This window comes from Hemiscyllium ocellatum, chromosome 3 (assembly GCF_020745735.1).
Source record: "Hemiscyllium ocellatum isolate sHemOce1 chromosome 3, sHemOce1.pat.X.cur, whole genome shotgun sequence".
In the NCBI taxonomy this organism is placed as follows: Eukaryota; Metazoa; Chordata; class Chondrichthyes; order Orectolobiformes; family Hemiscylliidae; genus Hemiscyllium; species Hemiscyllium ocellatum.
In genome coordinates, this window is record NC_083403.1 from 92,394,638 (window position 1) to 92,419,537 (window position 24,900).

Below are 24,900 nucleotides of genomic sequence, written 5' to 3' on the forward strand. Positions count from 1 at the left end.
GTGACCTTATAGAGGTTTACAAAATTATGAGGGGCATGGATAGGGTAAATAGGCAATGTCTTTTCCCTGGAGTCGGGGAGTCCAGAACTAGAGGGCATAGGTTTAGGGTGAGAGGGGAAAGATACAAAAGAGACCTAAGGGGCAACTTTTTCACACAGAGGGTAGTACGTGGATGGAATGGGCTGCCAGAGGAAGTGGTAAAGGCTGGTATAATTACAACATTTAAGATGCATTTGGATGGGTATATGAATAGGAAGGGTTTGGAGGGATATCGGCCGGGTGCTGGTAGGTGGGACTAGACTGGGTTGGGATATCTGGTCGGCATGGACGAATTGGACCGAAGGGTCTATTTCCATGCTGTAAATCTCTATGACACTGACAAATTGGAGGAGTGGGCCAATAAATGGCTGATACAATTCAATGAGGTGATGCACTTTGATAGGAAGAACATTGGAAGTCAAAATACAGTAGGGTTTACAATTCCAACTGGGATGCAGGGGGAGTGTTACCTTGGTGATTATATGTGCAGGCATTGAAGGTAGCAGGACAAGTGGAGAGAGCTATTAGTAAAGCATACTGAAACAGAAATTGCTGGAGAAATTCAGCAGATCTGGCAACATCTGTGGAGAAGTGTTCTCTCTAATTGCTGCCAGACCTGCTGAGTTTTGCAGCAATTTCTGTTTTTGTTTGTTTCAGATTTCCAGATCTGCAGTTCTTGGTTTTATTCAAGTTAATAAAACACATTGTCCTCTTATTTATTAATAGGAGTGTAAAGTACAAGAGCAATGAGGTAATGTTGAACTTGTAAAAAATCCTTTCTGGATGACAGGTAGAGTATTATGTATAAGCTAAATCAGAATGCATTGTAAAGATTAGATTAGACTTACAGTGTGGAAACAGGCCCTTCGGCCCAACAAGTCCACACCGACCCGCCGAAGCGCAACCCACCCATACCCCTACATTTACCCCTTACCTAACACTACGGGCAATTTAGCTTGGCCAATTCACCTGACCCGCACAGCTTTGTGACTGTGGGAGGAAACCGGAGCACCCGGAGGAAACCCACGCAGACACGGGGAGAACGTGCAAACTCCACACAGTCAGTCGCCTGAGTCGGGAATTGAACCCGGGTCTACAGGCGCTGTGAGGCAGCAGTGCTAACCACTGTGCCACCGTGCCGCCCACAAAGATTGCAGAAGCAATTTACAAGAATTGTTCCATGAATGAGAAACTTCTGTTATGAGGATAAATTGAAGAAGTTGTAACTGTTCTTCTCAGAGGGCAGAAGGCTGAGAGGAGATTTGATAAGAGATTTTCAAAATCTTGAGTCAGCTGGTTGGCGTAGATAGGGAGCTGTTTCCGTGCATAAAAAGGAACAAGATGAAAGGTCATAGATTTAAAGTGATATGCAAAAAGAAGCAAGTATGATATAACAAAAAAAAACTCGCACACAGTGAACAGTTAAGGTATGGATTTGCACTGCCTGGAAATGTGGTAGAGGCAGGTTCATTTGAGGCATTCAAGAGGATGATTTTTTGGATAGAAATAGCATGCAAGAGTAAATGGAAAAACAGAAGATTGCCACGAGATAATAATGCCCATTAGAACAGCCAGTGCAGGTACAATGGCCCCGAGTGTCTCCTCCTGCACCATAACAATTCTATGATTCTATGCTCTCCTTGTTTGTATTCCTCAATTTTCTGAGCGCTTGTAGATGGTAGTAGAGAAGCAATTCCTCCTGGGGGATAGCAACCCGAGGGGGAACCCAGAATGGAAGGAAGTAAAGTTGGAGAATCAAACTTTGAGTATGCTTTGAAAGCTAATTATGTCAAAAAGACTATGTTGAGGGCATTCTGCCTGAATGCAAGCAATATTCACAACAAGGTAGATGATCTAAAGGCACAAATAGAGATACATGGTTATGATCTAATTGCCACTATAAATACTTGGCTGCATGGCGAGCAGTTATGGGAACTAAATAGTGAAGAATATTCTATATTTAAGAAGGGCACACAAGGAGGAAAACAAGTTGGATTTGTGCTGACAATAAGGTATGGGATCAGTATGAGTAAGGAAGAATCTCACATCAGAAGAACAATGTATGGAATCTGTCCACATGGAGCTAGGAAACAATAATTTGGCCAATGACTGCTGTCCATTGCTGTATAGTATAGTCAACATAGTTGCCATGGGTGACATCTGAGTAAACTAATGGAGCACTAAAGCTGCGGAGGATGAGTGTCTAAAGTGTGTTAAGGATGGATTTTTACACCAGCATATTGAGAAGCCATTTACAGGATGTGCTATTTTAGAACTAAAGTTATGGAAGAAAAATGGTTAATTAATAATCATGCAAAAAAAACTTTAGGGATGAATGGCCATAATATGGTGGGAGTAATTGAGGTATATAAGAGATTTTTAATTGAGACATAAGGTGCTAAATTCAATTGACAAAGTAGACATAGACAGCAGATGTTTCCTCTTCTGGGGCAATCTAGAACAAAAGGTTATAGTTTTTGGACAAGGGTTAGCAGGTTTAAAAGAGAGATGAAAAGAAACAATTTTTCTCAAAGGGCTATCAATCTTGTAGGATTGGCCTGTACCTGCTTATACCAAAAAGGCCTATGCCCACTTACACAAAATGGTCAACAAGGATCAAATAAATTGAGGCTGTCTGTCCCAGCATTAAGACATGGTATGGCTGACAAGAGATAAACAGGATAAACAGCCTATTCTATCCTTTAAACGAAACAGTAGTACCTTTGAACCGAATTACTGCAAAGCCAGTGAAGGGGCCTTGTGCAACAACTATCCTAGACAGTTTTGGTAAGAGGATGCTCCCAGATTCATTAATGAAAGGAAGATTTTCTCATTACATAAATAACACTGGTGAGAGTGCCAGCCTATAAACCAGCCAGATCAACTCCCTAAACAGTTGCAAGGACAACAGCTAAAGTTATTTTGTAGTAATTAGTGTTTGAAATAAATCAGAATATTGGAAAATAGGTTCTAGTTAAAGGTTCTTCAGAGAATTATGGGGGTAGCTTTCAACACAAAGGCAGAAACATATAACCAAAGCATAATACATCATTCAGGAAAAAGCAATTAAACATAGATGTGAAAGTTAATTAGCTTTAGGAAACACCTTCTCTTACAGCCTGGACAAAACAGATTGTAATTAATTGGCTGTAAACAAAGTGCTAACAGTAGAAGTATAACTTCACACTTTATAACTAACTTCTTAACAGAAATCAATATTACAAATCTCACGGCAAGTAGTTAAAACTAACTTTTTTTTGTATTTTTAAATATATAATTAGGACAGTGGGAAATATACAAGGAATAATTGAATTTGATAGAGGCAGCACACAGAATACAATGAATAACAGAATTCAAGCTGTCCTTAGAGATAAGCACTTCTGAGACAGACCTGAAGGAGTATAGCCAGTAACTTGGAATGCGAATGAATAGGTCGCATCGGAAAATCCCAAGGCCGAGAGATTATAGTGTCTGTTAAACATCATGAGTATGGGAACCTAGAGCTGTCCATAAGAATGCCAACAATTAATTAGATGTCTCATAGGGGAGATCAGCTATGATCATATTGAATGGCAGAGCAGGCTCGAGTACTGAATAGCTTACTCTTGCTCAGAGTTTTAATGATAGAGTTTCACATTATGTTTGAAAGTGAGGTATTCAATCTGTGTGTTCAATCAAGTGTTAAATTTGAGTAAGAGAAATTATGAAGGCATGTGGCACAAATTTGCTGAGTTGGATTGGGAAAATATTTTAAAATACATGACTGTAATAGGCAATGGAGAGTCTTTAAAGAAGTATTATATGATTTCCAACAATAATACATTCCTCCAAGGTGCAAAACATCAAGATACATCAGAACTGTGGTGTACAAAGAAAGTGCAGAGGCTATGAATTTGTCAGAAATAATAGTTCCGAGGATTAAAAGGTTAATAGAATGCAAAGGAGGACCAAGAAATTAATAAAGAACTATGGTATAGAATATGAATGCAATCCAGCAAGAAAACGTGAGTGGGTAAGGAGGCCAGAATTTCACTCAATAGGCCCATGTGCTGTCCCACCAGCCCAATATAACTGCAGTAACATCTTCCTACTTCTGAGTCCTATTCCTTTCATTTAACCCATTAGCCCCTTATAAGGAACCTTATCAAAAGCCTTCTTGCAATCCAAATACACCACATTCATTATTTCTTCTTGCCTATTAGAATAGTTAAAAACTTTTGTAGATTAAGCTAAGCATGATTTCCCTTTCATAAACTCATGCTGACTTTGTCTCATCCCATTAACACTCTCCAATTGTTCTGTATTTGCAAGCGTTCTGAAGAGTGGTGACTTCACTGAAATTTAAAATAAATAAGGGATAGACGGTGTCAATGTAGTAAGATTCTTCCCTTGCTTGCAAAGTTTAGGACCAGAGGGACATAATTTAAAAATAAGGGTGAAACCACTTGAGTCTGAAATGAGGAGAAATTATTTTACTCAACAGGTTATATGCCTTTGGAATTCTCTACCGAGAACTGTTGGGATCCATTCCTTGAATATCTTTAAGGGAGACACTGACCGATTTCTGATTACTAATGATGTACAAGGTTATGGCAAAAACCAAAAGAACTGCAGATGTTGTAAATCAGAAACAAAAACTGACGTTGTTGGAAAAGCTCAGTAGGTCAGGTAGCATCAGTGAAGAGAAAACAGAGTTAACACTTCGGGTCCATTGACCTTCAGTTCTGAGGATGCTGCCAGACTGCTGAACTTTTCCAGCAACTTCTGTTTTTGTTTCAGATTTACAACAGCTGTGGTTCTTGCAATATCTCAGTATCTTTTACTAAAATACAGTCATGCCTTTTATAGCACCACTTAAATTCACACCGCCATGCTCCTTCTGTCCATGACAATATACTTCATTAGATATGGAGACCAATACTGCACAGTTCTTTATGCACAGTTTCCAAAGTCCTACACATTTACTGCAAGAATTTCTTATTTTAAGACTCCAATCCTTTGGCAAAAGAGCCAAAGTCGCTTCCTTAATATATTAATTCATGACATGTGAGCACCATTGTCTTGACCAGTATTTATTGCCAATCTCGAGAAGGTGTGGTGAGTTGTCCTCTTTAATTGCTATAGTCTATTTGCTATAGGTAAACCAACAATGTTGTATGAGGAGCGAGTTCCAGGATTTTGACCCAACAACACTGAAGAAACACCAATATATATCTAAGTTAGGATAGTGAATGGCTTGGAGGGGAACTTGCAGATGGTGGCATTCCTATGTCTCTGCCGCCCTCGTCTTTAAAAATACTATTACATTTGAGATTCGGCTCATTAATTTAGATACAGTTTCTCAGACTCTCTTCACAGAATCACATGCTAAATCCTACTCATATTGTAGTTTCTTACCATGGACAATGGAGATTCGATGTTGCCTGGAAGAACATATACATAAGAACTTCAGAAGCAGGAGCAAGAATAGGCCATCTGGTCTTTACAGCCTGCTCGACCATTCAATAAGAACATGGCTGATCTTTTTGTGGACTCAGATCCACTTGCCCGCCCTCTCACCATAACCCTAATTCCTTTATTGTTTAAAAAAAAAGTTAGCTTTAAAAACATGCACTGAAGAAGGGCGGGCATTGGATAAGCATATGGAGATTATTGGGCTAGTGTAGGTTAGGTAGGCTTCGGTCAGCGCAACATCGAGGGCTGAAGGGCCCGTACTGCGCTGTATTTTTCTATGTTCTATGTTCTAAGGGAATTCCACAGATTCACAACCCTCTGGGTGAAGAAGTTCTTTCTCAATTCAGTTCTAAAATTGCTCCCCCTAATTCTGAGGCTATGTCCTTTTGTCCTAGTTTCACCTGCCAGTGGAAGCATCCTTTCTATGTTTGTCTTATCTATTCCCTTCATAATTTTATACGTTTCTGTAAGATTCCCCCCTCATGTTTCTAAAACATTTTCAACTGAAATCATACTACTATGATTATATCCATTTGATAAACTTCGGAGATGCTTAAATTAATGGATACTACTAATGAACCTAAGGGTCATGTTTTTGACTAATTTTCCAATGAAACAAATTACAACCATCCAGCTTGTCTAAACAGCAGCCTCTCTCAGCTGGAAGACTCTCGTTCAGTTTAGAAGGCTGTAGGCTCATGGCCAATTCCAAATTGAAAGAATGTTGGAAATGCCATAATTTGTCAAAGACATTAAACATAGGATATGAAAGTTCAGACAGAATCTATGATTACTTGAATGAGTGTTTTAGCCAAAACAGCTCCAAAAACACTCTTAATTAGCCACTTAAATATTTTGCTGTGTGTATAACCAACTTAATTAGTTGCCATATTTGCCTATATTGCGTCAACAATATTGTGCAATAATAACTGGCAGTGGAACAATTGGGAATCTCTTGACATCTTGAAATGTTATTTTTTTCTTTCCTTCCATTCCAAAGCAGATTACAGATTATAATGTGTTTGAGGTGTTTCTGAGAGATGAAAAGTACTGTACAACTAAGTAATTATTTCAATCATAAAAGCAACAGACTACATTTTATAATGTGAAAAGTAATCAAGACCATATAATAATATTCTTCAATCAAGGTATCTAGAACCCAGGAATGTATAACATTATCTGCATGCATCTGAAAGAACAGCAGGAAGCAGCACATATGACTAACTCTGGAAATAGGTGTCATCACAAGCACAGCTTAAAAAGAAATTTGCAAGAAAACATACTTTGTATTCAAACAAACTATGAGCAGGTGCTTGCCATAATGGCAATTATAGACAGTATTACTTTATGCCATATGCAGCATGGGGCTCAGTGGTTAGAACTGCAGCCTCAGTGCCAGGGGCCCAGCTTCGATTCCAGCCTCGGGTGACTTGAATGGGTGGAGTAATCGAAACAAGGTTAATTTCAATACAGCAAAATCAAAATTGTGCCACAGAAGGAAATAATGAAGACACTTAAAAATAACTTTTCACACTTTTGTAAATAGGATACCGAATAAGCTGCCTGGAAGTTTGGTGGAGACAGATTCAATTATGGCATTCAAGAGGGCATTGGATTTTTTTTGTATTGGAGGAGTACGCAATAATATGAGAAAAATGGGGGAAATTGGCATTAGGTAATGATGTTCTTTCCGTGACATGGTGCAGACATGAACTAAATAGTCTCCATTGGCACTGTAACATTTCTGAGATTCTGTGATTGAATAACTTGATTGAGTTACTTGATGGAGTAAAGGGGGATAGTCATGAAGATAATGAAAACTTCCATTTTCACTTTGATAAGAAAATATAATTGGTAAGACCAATATTATTTATCCATCCCCAACTGAACTGCCTTACCAGTATATTTCAGACAGTAGTTAAGATTACCAGATTGGACTCTCATGTGGGCCAAGCCAAGTCAGATCAGAAAATTTCCTTCCTCTAAGGACATGAGTGAACCAAATAAGCTTTTGACAGCAATCAACAATAGCTTCCCAGTCATCATTTTTGAGACAAGTTTTCAATTCCAGATTTATTTTTATTAACTGATTTGAAATTCTACCACATACCATTATTGGATTTGGAGCCATGTTCCCAGAACATTAGCCTGGACTTATGGATTACTAGGTTAATGACATCACACCAAATATCTAAAATTATATATTTTATGCAATGATATCACCCAGAGGGTTGATATTGGAATAAGGAACCTGCTGCCTGACCGGATGATGGAAAATAGGCAGGAAGCTGGAAGAACACAGCAAGCCAGGCAGCATAAGTGGAGAAGTCATCATATAACCAGAAGGTTTATATGATGACTTCTCCAGGACTAGGGGTGGGTTGGGGGGTGCAGCAGATCTGCAGCTCCTGTGCCATTTATCTTGTGTAATCAACAGGATCATCTTGAAACTCCATATGGATTCCCACATCTGCAGTTTTTTTTTGACTCTGACAGGATGGTGGAGGCAGGTATTCTCACAATATTTAACAATCATCTGGATGTGCACTTAAACTGCCAGGGCATGGTAGGCTACGTACCTAGTGCTGGCAAACGGGATTTGTATGGGTGGGGATTGTTGATCGGCATAGTCACGGTGGGGCCAAGGGTCAGTTTTTGAGCTGTATGAATTTCTGACTCTATATACTTGGGTCTGATAAAACTTTATACAATCCATTGTTAGCACAATTACAATGTAACAGATAGGAAAACTATCACTTGCAAGTTCTCTTGCAAGCCACATACAATCCAGACTTTGAATGATATTACCATTCTTACAATGTCAAAATCCCGTGCCATTTATCCTATGTAATCAACAGGAGCACCTTGAAACTCCATAACTGGTTCATCTCTACCTGTTTCAGCTTCTTTGCTACTGAAACATCACATATGCCTTTGTTACCTCTCTACTTCACTGTTCCAATGCTCTTCTAGCTTCTAGCCTCCAAAAGCTTGAACACATGAATACTTTGCTGCCTGTTCAGCCAGCATATTCATCCCCCCATTCCTGGCCTGACAATGTTTCATTCTTAAAATCTTCACACTTGTTTTCAAATCTTTCCATGGTCTCACCTCTCCCCACATCTGTAACATTCACCTGCCATGCAACCTTCAGAGAACTCTGTTTTCCTCTAATTCTGTGTTCTGTGTTCTTCGGGAACCCCATTTGCCATCACCCCAGCATTGGTAACAGTGCTTGCATTCGAGACTCTGGAATTCCTTCCCCAAGCCTCTCCAACTCTTCTTTAGGGATTTCTTTAAAAACTACTTTTAACCAAAATTTTGCTAATTTGTTGCAACATTTCCTTGTATCGCTCAGTGTTGAGCCACATTAAAGCAATATCATAACTGCACTTTAGTATTACTGAACGATTATAAAGAAAGAGTTAAAGAGGATTAATTGGACATTTTATTTAGAGTCAGCAAAGGGACAATGGTCTCGGTTCTACAATTCACTGAAAATTTGATTTTTGAATAATTAAATAGAATTGCATTTGTAATACTCGGAATCATTAAGCTGACAAAACAATCTCTTCAAAGAACGGAAGTAAAATATTCAAATTCCGAATAAGAATACTTGGACACAAAACACAACAAATAATCAAATATCTAAGTATTCTTTATTTTAGAAATGACTGCTCAATCTGTTGTAGTTAGACAGCTTTTTATTTGAAAAGATGGTGCTACCAGTCAAAATGTTTTCCACTAGGTCAAAATCTGCATGACCTTCAGGCAAAGCAGGGCAAAAAACACAAATTTATACCTGAATAAGGGAACGCATAAGTCAGTCCACCAAGGTGGAAGGGATGAAGAAGGGGTGGAACAACTATAATGTAATAATACATTTACAGATGCAGTTTTCAGTTCAAGTATGGATGGGTACTTATGAAGGGGGAAAAAAGGGAAAAATATTATGGAGGGCAATTTTTTGTTTACGTAATGAAACATGATGTGAAAATGAATGAGTGATAATTTGTTTTGTAACATTCATAAGTCAGGAAACATAATTCTCATTTATGTGAATCAACAATTACTTACCCAACTCCATCCTGCGAGATGTCGGTAGTTCTTTTGTAACCATGGTAAAGTAGTTGAAAAGGCCCTTGTAAGCCCTAAGCAAGCTTGAACAGATATTATAATGGAAATTGTATGCATGTTGCATGCAGCTTTCTGGCACCACATAATTGCTGCCCTGAAAATAAAACAAGTTTGGTGGCAATCAGTTGAGTTCACAAATTGTGCAACAGGAAAATGAAAAAAACTAAGGCCCACATGTAAGATAGCAAAGCCGTTAACTTTAAGTAAAATGTGTAGCCATGGTCAGAGACAGGGGTGGCATGGTGACTGAGTGGTTAGGACTGCTGCCTCACAGCACAAGAGACCTGGATTCGGTTCCTGCCTCAGGTGACTGTGGAGTTTGCATATTCTCCCAGTGTCTGCATGGGTTTCCTCAGGGTGCTCTGGTTTCCTCCCATACTCGCAAAAGATGTGCAGGTCAGGTGAACTGTCCATGCTCACTTGCAGGTGCATTAGTCAGAGGGAAATGGGTCTGGGTGGGATACTCTTCGGAGGGTCGATGTGGACTGGGTGGGCCAAATGGCCTGTTTCTACACCGTAGGTAAGCTAATCTAAACAGGTGAGTAGCCAAGGTGACTCTCATCCTAAATTCCATAATAAACTAATAAACTGAAATTCAACAATGAAAATCTTCTATTTGTACAACGTCTTACTTCGGTGTTAGTTGACAAAGGGTTTTTACAAAGATGTTAAGGACAAAAGGGTAACTAGGGAGAAAGTAGGGCCCCTCAAAGATCAGCTAGGTAAAAACAATGAATGCAGATGCTGGAAACCAGATTCTGGATTAATGGTGCTGGAAAAGCACAGCAGTTCAGGCAGCAACTGAGGAGCAGTAAAATCGGCGTTTCAGGCAAAAGCCTTTCATCGGGTATTCCTGATGAAGGGCTTTTGCCCGAAACGTCGATTTTACTGCTCCTCAGATGCTACCTGAACTGCTGTGCTTTTCCAGCACCACTAATCCAGAATCCCTTCAAGGATCAGCAAGGCGGCCTTTGTGTGGAGCCGCAGAAAATGGGGGAGATACTAAATGAGTATTTCCATCAGTATTTACTGTGGAAAAAGATATGGAAGATATAGACTGTAGGGAAATAGAGGGTGACAGCTTGCAAAATGTCCAAATTAAGAGGAGGAAGTGCAGGATGTCTTGAAACGCATAAACGTGGATAAATCCCCAAGACCTGATCAGGTGTACCCGAGAACTCTGTGGGAAGCTAGAGAAGTGATTGCTGGGCCTCTGACTGAGATATTTGTATCATCGATAGTCACAGGTGAGGTGCTGGAAGACTGGAGGTTGGCTAACGTGGTGCCACTGTTTAGGAAGGATGGTAAGGAAAAGCCAGGGAATTATAGACCAGTAAGCCTGACGTCGGTGGTGGTCGAGTTGTTGGAGGGAATCCTGAGGGACAGGATTTATTTGGAAAGACAAGGACTTATTTGGGATAGTCAACATGACTGTGTGCCTGGGAAGTCATGTCTCACAAACTTGATTGAGTTTTTTGAGGAAGCAAAAAAAGAGGGTTGATGAGGGCAGAGCAGTAGATGTGATCTATATGGACTTTAGTAAGGCTTTTGACAAGGTTCCTCATGGGAGACTGATTAGCAAGGTTAGATCTCACGGAATACAGGGAGAACTAGCCATTTGGATACAGAACTGGCTCAAAAGTAGAAGACATTGGGTGGTGGTGGAGGGTTATTTTTATGACAGGAGGCCTGTGACCAGTGGAGTGCCACAAAGATTGGTACTGGGTCCTCTACTTTTTGTCATTTACATAAATGATTTGGATGCGAGCATAATGGGTACAGTTAATAAGTTTGCAGATGACACTAAAATTGGAGGTGTAGTGGACAGAGAAGAGGGTTACCTCAGGTTACAACAGGATTTGGACCAGATGGGCCAATGGGCAGAGAAGTGGCAGATGGAGTTTAATTTAGATAAATGTGAGGTGCTGCATTTTGGGAAAGCAAATCTTAGCAGCTCTTATACACTTAATGCTAAGGTCCTCGGGAGTGTTGCTGAACAAAGAGACCTTGGAGTGCAGGTTCATAGCTCCTTGAAAGTGGAATCGCAGGTAGATAGGATAGCGAAGGTGTTTGGTATGCTTTGTTTCATTGGTCAGAGTATTGAGTACAGGAGTTGGGAGGTCATGTTGTGGCTCTACAATTCTGGTCTCCTTCCTGTCGGAAAGATGTTGTGGAACTTGAAATAGTTCAGTAAAGATTTACAAGAACCTCCAAGGTTGGAGGATCTGAGCTATAGGGAGAGGTTGAACAGGCTGGGATTGTTTTCCCTGGAGCGTCGGAGACTGAGGGATGACCTTATAGAGTTACAAAATTATAACGGGCATGGATAGAGTAAATAGACAAAGTCTTTTCCCTGGTGTCAGGAGTCCAGAACTAGAGGGCATAGGTTTAGGGTGAGAGAGGAAATTAGATTACTTACAGTGTGGGAACAGGCCCTTCGGCCCAAGAAGTCCACACCGACCCGCCGAAGCGCACCCACCCAGACCCATTCCCCTACATTTACCCCTGCACATAACGCTGCAGGCATTTTAGCGTGGCCAATTCACCTAACCTGCACATTTTTGGAGTGTGGGAGGAAACTGGAGCACCCGGAGGAAACCCACGCAGACACGGGGAGAAAATGCAAACTCCACACAGTCAGTCGCCTGAGGCAGGAATTGAACCCGGGTCTCTGGCGCTGTGAGGCAACAGTGCTAACCACTGTGCCACCATGCCGCCCACATAAAAGATATAAAAGAGACCTAATGGGCAACCTTTTCACACAGAGGGTGGTATGTGTATGGGATGAGCTGTCAGAGGAAGTGGAGGAGGCTGGTACAATTGTAACATTTAAGAAGCATTTGGATGAGTATATGAATAGGAAGGGTTTGGAGGGATATGGGCCGGGTGCTGGTAGGTGAGACTAGATTGGGTTGGGATATCTGGTTGGCATGGGTGGATTGGACCGAAAGGTCTGTTTCCATGCTGTACATCTCTATGACTCTATAACACCTACAAATATATTTCCTTTATTCTTTTCCTTTTCAACAAAAATAATGCTCTGCACTGTTGATCTTTTCCAAGAGTGATATTTCAAATGGCGGATCTCACTTCCACAGTTGCAGTCTTCCTCACAGTTAGTCTGGCCCCATTACATTCATTTTGATGATGTTTTAAAGTTAAAAATCTGTAACGTATCTAAGCAGAAGATGCACCTCTACTAATTAAGCAAGATCCATGACTCCCATGTGGTAAGCTTATGCCCTTATCTTGTTAGCCAAAGGTGTAAACTACCTTCTTATTCTCCAAATTTAATATATTATTGTCAACTTTCTCTCATTTAATTCCGCCAGATGCATTTTACCCTCTCCTCCCTGCTTTTTGAAGAATTATTCCTTATAAATACTGGTTTATTCCTGGATATTCAACCACGACTTGCCACTTTTCCGTGAAAACTCAGGAAATGTAAAATTTGTCCATTCACCAACTCTCACATGATGTTCAAGGTCTCAATCTAGGGCAGCAATTTATACTTATTCGCTCCAACTATACTCCATCCATGGCTCATCACGCAGACTTCTCTATACTTGAACTGTTGAACACTTCTATACAATCCAAGGGTAGACTCTGTCAATTACTGCTTCAGCTCCCCATTCTGCTCCGCGTGGCCTTCTGCCTTTTTGAATGAACTTCAATACAACTTTGAGGAATTTGTAGGTAAGTGTCTGGGCAAACATTAGCATAAGTGCTCAAAGTTAGGACATGCACACGTGTTTGAGAGATGGACTCAGGTCTGCCAACTCCCAGAAGAAATTAGGCAGGATCAGGGACTCTCCCACACTCCCACTCAGCTATTCGCTACACCTCTTCCAAATTAAAGAAGACACGAGACGGCAATTTTTTTTACATAGCGGGTGCTTCGCATGTGGAACGAACTTCCTGAGGTGGTGGTGGATGCGAGTACAATTACATTGTTGAAAAGATATTTGGATGGATACATGAATAGTAAAAGTTTGGAGAGATATTGATCACGAGCAGGCAGGTGGGACCAGTTTAGTTTGGAATAATGCTTGGTTGGACCAAAAGGTCTGTTTCATGACTCTATACGTACGAGATGTCAGTATTTGAGGAATTCGACAGCAGGCTGCCACAGTGATTAGCACCACTACCTTTCAGCACTAGGGACCTGGGCTTGATTCGAGTCTTGGGTGACTGGCTGTGTGGAGCTTTCACATTCTCTCCGTGACTGCATGGGTTTCATCCAAGTGCTTCGGTTTCCTGCCATAATCCAGAGATATGCAGGTTAAGTGGATTAGCCACGGTAAATACAGGATTATGGGGATAAGGTGCGGTGGTGTATGTCTGGATGGGATGCTGTTCAGAGGGTCGGTGAAGACTCGTTGGGCCAAATGGAATCATTCTGCAGTGCAGGGATTCTATGACCATCTGACTGCAATTGTGAATAAGAATGCACGAGTGTTGGGTTCAGAGCACAAAAGCAAAAAGGTAGGTTGGGCCAAAGACTGATTTTGTGCTGCAGATTCCATGTAAATAAAAGAAACCAACTAACTTGGGAACAAAACAGGAATAAAAGAAACCAGAATCTTTTAGTTTTAAAAAGGGACGTGTATTCTATTATGCAATTCAAATATTGAATGTGTGCAGACAAGTTCTGTCTTATTGACTCAAAACTAAATCTTCACTTCTAACTTCAGTAAACATGCTGCACTTAGCTTGAGACAATGCGAAGACAGAAGAATAGAAAATATGTTATTTGTTTTGTTCACATGTAGAACATCAGCATTGCAGCTGGCAACCATTTATTGCCCAACCCTAGTTGCCACTGAAAAAGTGGTAGGGAGCTGCCTTCTTGAACCAGTGCAGTCCATGTGCTATAGGTTCATGCACAATGTGCTTAGCGAGGTAATTCCAGGATTCTGATCCAGTGACAGTGAAAGTCAAGGTAGTGAGTGGCTTGGAGGGGAATTTGCAGGTGGTGGTGTTCTCATGTATCCTTTGCCCTTGTCCTTTTAGAGAGAAGTGGTTATGAGTTTGGAAGATCCAAGAATCTTTGATTAATCTCTGCAGTGCATCTTGCAGATAGTACACAGTGCTGCTACTGAGTGGAGAAGGTGGTGTACTGGTTGAGGGCGTGGTATCATTCACCTGTGCTTTGTCCTGGATAGACTCAAGCTTCTTGAGTGCTGTTGGAGTTACACCTATCCAGATAAGTGGGGAGTATTTCATCACACACATGACTATTAGGCAAGGTCCATGACTCCCACGTGGAAACTGCAGGGGATGGGCACAATTGAAATGTGGAGTTTATTCAAGGAACAGCTAGTGTGTGTCCTGGATAAGTATGTACCTGTCAGGCAAGGAGGAAGTGGTCGTGTGAGGGAGCCATAGTTTACTAAGGATGTTGAATCTCTTGTCAAGAGGAAGGCGGCTTATATTAGGATTAGAAATGAAGGCTCAGTTAGGGCACTTGAGAGTTACAAGCTAGCCAGGAAAGACCTAAAGAGAGAGCTAAGAAGACTCAGGAGAGGATGTGACAAGTCGTTGGCAGATAGGATCAAGGAAAACCAGAGAGCTTTCTATAGCTATATCAGGAATAAAAGAATGACTAGATGAAGATTAGGGCCAATCACGGATAGTAGTAGGAAGTTGTGCGTGGAGTCAGAGGAGATAGGAGAAGCGGTAAATGAATATTTTTCATCGGTATTCACACTGGCAAAAGACAATGTTGTTAAGGAAAACACTGAGATACAGGCTACTTAACTAGACAGGATTTAGGTTCACAAGGAGGTGGTATTGGCAATTCTGGAAAGTGAAAATAGATAAGTCCCCTGAGCCGGATGGGATTTATCTTAAGATTTCATGTTGCAGTTGTATAAGACTCTGGTGCGGCCTCATCTGGAGTATTGTGTGCAGTTTTGGTCGCCATACTATAGGAAGGATGTGGAAGCTTTAGAACGAGTGCAGAGGAGGTTTACCAGGATGTTGCCTGGAATGGTAGGAAAATCTTATGAGGAAAGGCTGAGGCACTTGGGGCTGTTCTCATTGGAGAAGAGAAGGTTTAGGGGAGATCTGATAGAAGTGTATAAGATGATTAGGGGTTTAGATAGGGTAGATACTAAGAACCTTTTACCGCTAATGGAGTCAGGTGTTACTAGGGGACATAGCTTTAAATTAAGGGGTGGTAGGTATAGGACAGATGTTAGGGGTAGATTCTTCACACAGCGGGTTGTGAGTTCATGGAATGCCCTGCCCGTATCAGTGGTGAACTCTCCTTCTTTATGGTCATTTAAGCGGGCATTGGATAGGCATTTGGAAGTTATTGGGCTAGTATAGGTTAGGTAGGATTCGGTCGGCGCAACATCGAGGGCCGAAGGGCCTGTACTGCGCTGTATCCTTCTATGTTCTATTCTCTGGGAAGCCAGGGAAGAAATTGCAGAGCCTTTGGTTTTGATCTTTATGTCGTCATGGTCTACAGTAATAATGCCAGAACATTGGAAGATACCAAATGTCATCCCCTTCTTCAAGAAGGGGAGTAGAGACAACCTGGTAACTATACAGCAGACAGCCTTACTTTAGTTGTGGGTGAAGTGTTGGAAAAGGTTATAAGAGATAAGATCTATAAGCATCTAGAGAGGAATAAGTTGATTAGGGATAGCTAACATAGTCTTGTGAAGGGTAAGTTGTGACTCACAAACTTTATTGAGTTCTTAGAGGTAGTGACCAAACAGGTGGATGAGGGTAAAGTGGTTGATGTGGCGTATATGGTTTTCAGTAAGGAGTTTGACATTGTTTCCCATGGTAGGCTATTGCACAAAATACAGAGGCATGGGATTCAGGGTGATTTCGCAGTTTGGATCAGAAATTGGCTAGCTGAAAGACGACAGAAGATGATGGTGGATGGGAAATCCTGGAGTTCAGTTACTAGCAGTATACCGCAAGCATCTGTTTTGGGTCCACTGCTGTTTGTCAATTTCATAAATGACCTGGATGAGGACATTGAAGGATGGAATAGTAAATTTGTGGATGACACTAAGTTCAGTGGAATTGTGGACAGTGCTGAAGGATCTTGCAGGTTACAGAGAGACAGATAAGCTGCAGAACTGGGCTGAGGGGCGGCAAATGGAGTTTAATGTGGAAAATTCACTTAGTTGAGACATATAAGATAATCAGAGGGTTAGATAGGGTGGACAATGACAGCCTTTTTCCTCAGATGGTGATGGCTAGCACGAGGGGACATAGCTTTAAATTGAGGAGTGATAGATATCGGACAGATGTCGGAGGTAATTTCTTTACTCAGAGTAGTAAGGGTGTCGAATGCCCTCCCTGCAACAGTAGTAGACTTGCCAACTTTAAGGGCATTTAAATGGTCATTGGATAGACATATGGATGAAAATGGAATAATGTAGGATAGATAGGCTTCAGCTTGGTTCCACAGGTCAGCGCAACATTGAGGGCCTGTGCTGTAATGTTCTATGTTCAAACCTTTACTATTCATGTACTTTATTCAATTGTCTTTTAAACATTCCAATTGTACCCATATCCACCACTACCTCAGGAAGTTCATTCCACTAGAATGAACTACCAGAGGAAGTGGTGGAGGTTGGTACAATTGCAACATTTAAAAGACATCTGGATAGGTATTTGAACAGGAAGGGTTTGGAGGGATATGGGCCAAATGCTGGCAAATAGAACTAGATTAGATTACATATCTGGTTGACATGGATGAGTTGGACCGAAGGGTCTGTTTCCGTGCTGTACAACTCTGTGACACATGCGAACCACTTTATGCCTTTTTAAAAAAATCTCTCTACTCTCGTTTTAAAAATATGCCTAAGTATTGAAATCCCTGAACTTAGGGAAAAGAAAACTACCATTAACTCTACCTAAACCTCTCATTACTTTTAAAAATTCTATAAGGTTCCTCTCAACCTCCTACATTTCCTTGCAGTCACTGTATTTATTTGGTATGTCGGCTTGAGTTTCCAGTCAATAGTAATGCTGAGTGTGTTGATAGCAGGGTGTGCGCGCGTGTTGAGAGCGCAGGTGGAAGTGAGAGCGCAGGTGTGTCAGGGAAGGGATGCTTGGATACATTGTCTCCAGTTGGAGATGGTCATTTCCTGGATGTGGAGCCAATGTTATTTGCCACCTGTCAGCCCAAGCCTGGATACTGTCAAGATCTTGTTGCATATGACCATGGTCTGCTTCAATATCTGAGGAGTTTCAAATGGTCTTAAACATTGTGCAATTATCAGTGAACATCCCCACTCTGTCTTTATGACAGAGAGAAGGTCATTGATGAAACAGCTAAGACAGCTGGGACTTGGACACAATGATGAGGTACTCCAGCAAAGATATTCTAGCATGAGATGACTGCCCTCCAACAACCATAACTATCTTTCTATTTTCCAGAAATGACACCAGCCAGCCGTCAGTTTGCCCCGATTCCCATTAATTCCAGAATTGCTTAGGTTCCTCGTTGCCATACTTTCAAATGCAGCCTTGGTGTCAAAGGTTGTCACTTACCTCACCTCTGGAACTTAGCTCTTTTGTCATTTTGAATCACAGATGTAATGAGGTCAGGAGCTGAGTGACACTGGTGGAACCTAAGTTGGGCATCAGTGATGAGACTTTTGCTGAGAAGTGGCCACTTGACAATGCTTTTGATGACACTGTCCATCAATTTACAGATGATTGAGAATAGACTGATGAGGTGTTAATTGTTCAGTTTGGATTTGTCCTATTTTGTGTACACAGGACATGTCTGGGCAATTTTCCACATTGTTGGGTAAATGTCAGCACACTGTAACTGTACTGGAATAGTTTGGCTAGGGGAGCAGCAAGTTCAGGAGTCTTCAGTACTATGTATGGAATGTTGTCAGGGGCCATAAACTTTGCAGCATCTAGTGCCTCCAAACATTCCTTGTATCACGCTGAGTAAACCAAATTGGCTGAAGTCTGAGGATCACTGCAGGAGACCAAGACGGATCATCCACTTGGCATTTCTGGCTGAAGATTGCTGCATATACTTCAGCTGCAAATGTGTTGCTGGTCAAAGCACAGCAGGCCAGGCAGCATCTCAGGAATAGAGAATTCGACGTTTCGAGCATGAGCCCTTCATCAGGAATAAGACTTCAGCCTTATCATTTGCTGACACGCTAGGCTCTTCCATCATTGAGGAGCTTTGCTCATTATAATCACTTAATATATGCTTATTATTATTATTGAAGTCTGTAAGCAAACTATCAACTTCAAAAACACTGAAGTCTTCAGTGCTAGGCCTGTCAAAAACTGGTCTTTTGAGGCTGCTCATTTATAATTGTTTTAAGTCATTACTTTCTCCACTGTCATGTCGCTCAATCTGTTTCTTTTGATCATCTTGCTCTTTATTTCTATTAACATACAAGTTAACTTAGATTCAAATTTAAAAATTCGATTTCAATTATAATTGTTCTGTTGTCTTGTATGATGAAAACCAGTGAAGGTCACGGTGACACCACATCCTCTTCCCATGACACCTTTCTCAACCAACACAGGAGAAGTAATATCGATATTTTTGCCTCCTCTCTCTTCACTCTCCAAGATGCTAAACATTCCCTCACAGCGGAGTAATAACTTATGCATATTTCTTTCAATCTAGTCTACCACAATAGCTGCTCGCAATTTTGTCATCTCTACAATAGGGAGACCAAACACAGAATATATGACCACTTTGAACAATATCTCTGATCGATCTGTAAGTATGATGAAGTGGAGGTCAATACCACTCTGATAACTAAAACCGAACCACTCAGAGGCTCGCCTCGCCGTCTGTTTAAAAAAAATGTCAAAAGTGGTCGAACTTACCTCTCACCACACCCCCCCCCAATCTGTTATAAAGCAGTGGTTAAATGAAATGAAATTCTTAATTACGAAGTGAACAAATTAATAGTATTACTAATAAAACCAAACAATTCCCCTTTTACTATTAATTATTCCCCAATAAAACAAAATAAGACCATAAGACATAAGAGTGGAAGTAAGGCCATTCGGCCCATCAAGTCCACTCCGCCATTCAATCATGGCTGATGGGCATTTCAACTCCACTTACCAGCGTTCTCCCCGTAGCCCTTAATTCCTCAAGACAACAAGAATCTATCAATCTCTGCCTTGAAGACATTTAGCGTCCCGGCCTCCACTGCACTCTAAGGCAATGAATTCCACAGGCCCACCACCTCTGGCTGAAGAAATGTCTCCGCATTTCTGTTCTGAATTGAACCCCTCTAATTCTAAGGCTGTGTCCACGGGTCCTAGTCTCCTCACCTAATGGAAACAATTTCTTAGCGTCCACCCTTTCCAAGCCATGTATTATCTTGTACGTCTCTATTAAGTCTCCCCTTAATCTTCTAAACTCCAATGAATATAATCCCAGGATCCTCAGCCGTTCCTCATATGTTAGACCTGCCATTCCAGGGATCATCCGTGTGAATCTCCGCTGGACACGTTCCAGTGCCAGTATGTCCTTCCTGAGGTGTGGGGACCAAAACTGGACACAGTACTCCAAATGGGGCCTAACCAGAGCTTTATAAAGTCTCAGTAGCACATCTCTGCTTTTATATTCCAACCCTCTTGAGATAAGAGACAAGATTGCATTCGCTTTCTTAATCACGGACTCAACCTGCATGTTTACCTTAAGAGAATCCTGGACTAGCACTCCCAGATCCCTTTGTACTTTGGCTTTACAAATTATCTCACCATTTAGAAAGTAGTCTATGCTTTTATTCTTTTTGCCAAAGTCAAGATCTCACACTTGCTCACGTTAAATTCCATCAGCTATTTCCTGGACCACTCTCCCAACCTGTCTAGATCTTTCTGTAGCCTCCCCACTTCCTCAGTACTACCTACCTGTCCACCTAACTTCGTATCATCTGCAAACTTCGCTAGAATGCCCCCAGTCCCCTCATCCAAATCATTAATATATAATGCGAATAGCTGTGGCCCCAACACTGAACCCTGCGGGACACCGCTTGTCACCGGCTGCCATTCTGAAAAAGAACCTTTTATCCCAACTCTCTGCCTTCAGTTAGACAGCCAATCCTCAATCCATCCCAGCAGCTTACCTCGAACACCATGGGCCCTCACCTTACTCAGCAGCCTCCTGTGTGGCACCCTATCAAAGGCCTTTTGAAAGTCTAGATAGACCACATCCACCGGGTTTCCCTGGTCTAACCTACTTGTCACCTCTTCAAAGAATTCCAACAGGTTTGTCAGGCATGACCTCCCCTTACTAAATCCATGTTGACTTGTTCTAATCAGACTCTGCTCTTCCAAGAATTTAGAAACCTCATCCTTAATGATGGATTCTAGAATTTTACCAACAACCGAGGTTAAGCTAATTGGCCTATAATTTTCCATCTTTTGTCTTGATAAAATCATAATGGTATGCTATTTCAATAAATATAAGTCCCACTTATGTAACAAAATAATAGAATTTAGACTCTCGAAATTACAACTATTTTTCGTCTTTCGGAATGATGATTGATCTTCTTTCAGGAAAGCATTTCTCCTTAAAATTCTTGTGTCAGTTCTTCTGTCAGGAATGTTCTCTGTAAATTCTGCTGTCTGCAGTATTAGCTAAGACTACTGCAGTACCTCTATTAATGTGATGTGCTTTCTCTGAGAGCTAAAGGTTGTTCTCTCTTCTGATGCCAGTTGGCGCTCATCAATTATCCAAATGACCACCTCTTTTATACCCTTGATGACCTATTAATTTCTTACAAACAGATAGGTTGTCAAAACCATCAGATTTAAATTAATTAGTTTTAAAGATTAGATTAGATTAGATTCTCTACAGCGTGGAAACAGGCCCTTTCAGCCCAACAAGTCCACATCAACCCTCCGAAGAGTAACCCACCCAGATGACTAATGCACCTAACACTACGGACAATTTAACATGGCCAATTCACCTAACCTGCACTTATTTGGACTGTGGGAGGAAATCAGAGGACCCAGAGGAAACCCACGCAGACACGGGGAGAATGTGCAAACTCCACACAGATACTCATCAATCGAACCTGGGACCCTGGTACTGTGAGGCAGCAGCGCTAACCATTGAGCCACCATGCCGCCCAATACCTAAGGGCTTGATTTAAAAAGACTAATCTTGTAAAATTACTGTTGTTCAGACATTTTAACTCTAAGCACCGAAAAAAACACCATCTTTTAAAGGGATCATGCAATGCTTTCTCCTAATTTACAATTTTACATGCACCAATTTGCAACAATAAGCAAGTTTCCAACTTGTCATTTGATTTTCCACCTTGCTGTCACTTTCAACATTTCTGTCCTCAGACTACTGCACTGTTCCAGTGAAACTCAATGCAAGTTTGAATTAAGTACTCTAAAGCCTTCTGGACTCAATACTGAGTTCAAACAGGAAATTCTGTTTTCCCATTTTAGTTTATGTTTCTTTGTACTTCTTTCCCCTCTAATCTTGCTTTCAGTCGTAGGCACATCTTGTTTCCCCTTTTCTTTCCCCATCCTTTGGGACTTGGAAAATTAACTCTTTTGTCGTCTTTTAATCTTCCCTGTATTCTATCCTATCAAAAACCCTCCTTTTATTATTGTCCCAACCACTTTCCAAGTTCTGATCTCAGGTCATAGACTTGAAAAATTAAATCTATTTTTTCAGCAGAGACCACCAAACAGTTAGAATTCCGATTTCAGGTTTCTAGTATCCACAGTATTCTGATCTTAGAAATATGACTAATTAATGATGAAATAATAGGATAAAGTGAGGATTGCAGATGCTGGAGATCAGAGCTTAAAAATGAGTTGCTGGAAAAGCACAGCAGGTCAGGTAGCATCAAAGGAACAGGAGAATCGACATTTTGAGCATAAGCCCTTCTTCAGGAATGAGGAGGGTGTGCCAAGCAGGCTAAGATAAAAAGTAGGGAGGCGGGACTTGGGCAAGGGGTGTTGGGAACACGATAGGTGGAAGGCGGTTAAGGTGAGGGTGATAGGCTGGAGAGGGGGGTGGGGACAGAGAGGTCAGGAAGAAGATTGCAGGTCAAGAAGGCGGTGCTGAATCTGAGGGTTGGGACTGAGAAAAGGTGGGCCAAAATTAGAATGTTAGAAGCATTTTGTTAAAGCACAGTTACAAAATAATTCTGTTCAACCTTTATGTGAGCACAAATTGGATTATGTTATCTTACATCAGGCGACAGCTGTTTTGTATAGTTACTGCCAAAAACCACACTCTCGAGGGAAGGAATGCTATAATCCTTGCTTTGGACTGGGGAATTCCTGTTTAACCAAGTGTTCTTCACAGGACGAGGAAAGCTAAATAGGAAACAAAATCAAATAAAATATCAACACAATGTCCAACTGACAATCACCAAAATATCAATATGGGGAACAGATTTTGTTTCTTGTAACTTTTCTATAATAGCCTTAATACAATTTGGGTCCTTTGCAAACTTACTCTACAGCGGTACAATACATTTGGACAGTAAAAAATAAATTTTCGTTTTCATTCATTCATGGGATGTGGGTGTCACTAGTTAAGGATCTACTACACTGCTGTGCATGTGAAGTCACACACAGGTCAGGTCAGGTAGAGATGGAAGATTTCACTCATAAAGCAATATTAGCGAACCAGCTGAACAAAGAAAATTACAGCACTGAAACACACCCTTCGGCCCTCCAAGCCTGCGCTGATCCAGATCCTCTATCTAGACCTGTTCCCTATTTTCTAAGGATCTGTATCCCTGTGCTCTCTGCCCATTCATGTATCTGTCTAGATACATCTTAAATGATGCTATTGTGCCTGCTTCTACCACCTCTGGTGGCAATGCATTCCAGACACCCAGCACCATCTGCGTAAAGAACTTTCCACGCATATCTTCCTTCAACTTTTCCACTCTCACCTTGAACTCGTGATCCCTAGTAATTGAGGCCCCCAGTCTGGGAAAAAACCCCTTGCTACCCACCCTGTCTACACCTTCATTATTTTGTAGACCTCAATCATGCACCCACCACACCCCCCCCCCCCCCCCAACCTCCGTCTTTCTAATGAAAATAATCCTAATCTACTCAACCTCTCTTCATAGTTAGCATCCTCCATACCAGGCAACATCCTCGTGAACCTCCTCTGCACCCTCTCCAAAGATGGGTTTTGATGACAATCATCTGTGGTTACATGGTTACCATTACGCTAGCTTTTTATTTCCTTCAAGAATTCAAATTGCATCCATCTATCATGGTTGGATCTGAATTCATACCCTTAGCCTTTATTTATGGATTACTGGTCCAGTGACAATACCACAACACCACCATCTTAATACTTGTTAACATTTTAATTTCTTACAACAGATATTCTGCAGGTTTTTCATTCAGAATGCATACCTAGTTTTATGCTGCTAAAAAAATCTGTATAAGTTCATTTTATCAGTTACCCTTAGAACCAAGATGGAGGACACATAAATTGTAAGAGTGTAGAGCAGATACTCAATTCAAACTACAGATTAAATGAGAGATTGAACACTTTAGGCGTATACGCTCTGGAATTTAGAAGCATGAGGGGAGATCAAATTGAGGTATTCATGATGATAAAAGGTATGGATAAAATAGACATGGAGCAGATGCTTTTTAGGACGGGAAGTCATTGCTTTCGGATAAAGGATAGCAAATTTAAGAGAGAGCGGATGAAAAACTACTTCACCCAAGGGTTGTGAATCTGTGGAATTTGCTACCCCAAAACCCAGTGGATGCTGGGACATGGGTAAAATTTAAGCAGGAGTTAGACAAATTTTTAATTGGTAATGCATTGAAAGAATATGGAGAAAAGGTACAAACATCAGGGTGAGGAGCACATCAGCCATGATCAAATGGCAGCACAGACTCAGTGTGCTGAATGGCCTAATTCTGCTCCTGTATCTTATTAAAAAGCCTTTGCTTCAAATTAATTGTCACTGTGGGATATGTGATGGGGAGGAAAAGCCATAAAATACAGGTGAAGCAGTTGTGAAAAAAGGCCACTATAAAATAGGGAAAAAACTGAAAAAACTATTTTTAATTATTTTAAATATGAAAAGCTATATCAGAGGATTTGAAAAACCACACCGAATTTTTTTCTAACTTAAGTTCAAATATATAATTTATTATAAAGGTCAGTGTTTAATTAATCACGGAGGTGACAAAATTGAAACTGACAAGAAGATTTTGATGTAAATGATGGAAAAACAAATGGCCTACCCTGTACCCTGAGACTGTGACCCCTGGTTTATCACTGAA

At 41.0% G+C, this 24,900-nt stretch overlaps 1 protein-coding gene across 3 annotated transcripts in view; it reads right to left on the bottom strand.

The window, feature by feature from the left end:
- The window catches only part of fam135a (family with sequence similarity 135 member A), a 329,943-nt gene that overhangs the window by 139,573 nt on the left and 165,470 nt on the right, over window positions 1-24,900 (bottom strand). For all 3 annotated transcript variants that reach the window (XM_060851940.1, XM_060851926.1, XM_060851932.1), the window contains exons 8-9: window positions 22,821-22,947; window positions 9,571-9,724 (exon numbers count right to left, since the gene is read on the bottom strand). In XM_060851940.1, the coding sequence (XP_060707923.1) occupies window positions 9,571-9,724; window positions 22,821-22,947 (281 nt within the window). The remainder of the gene's footprint in view (window positions 1-9,570; window positions 9,725-22,820; window positions 22,948-24,900) is intronic.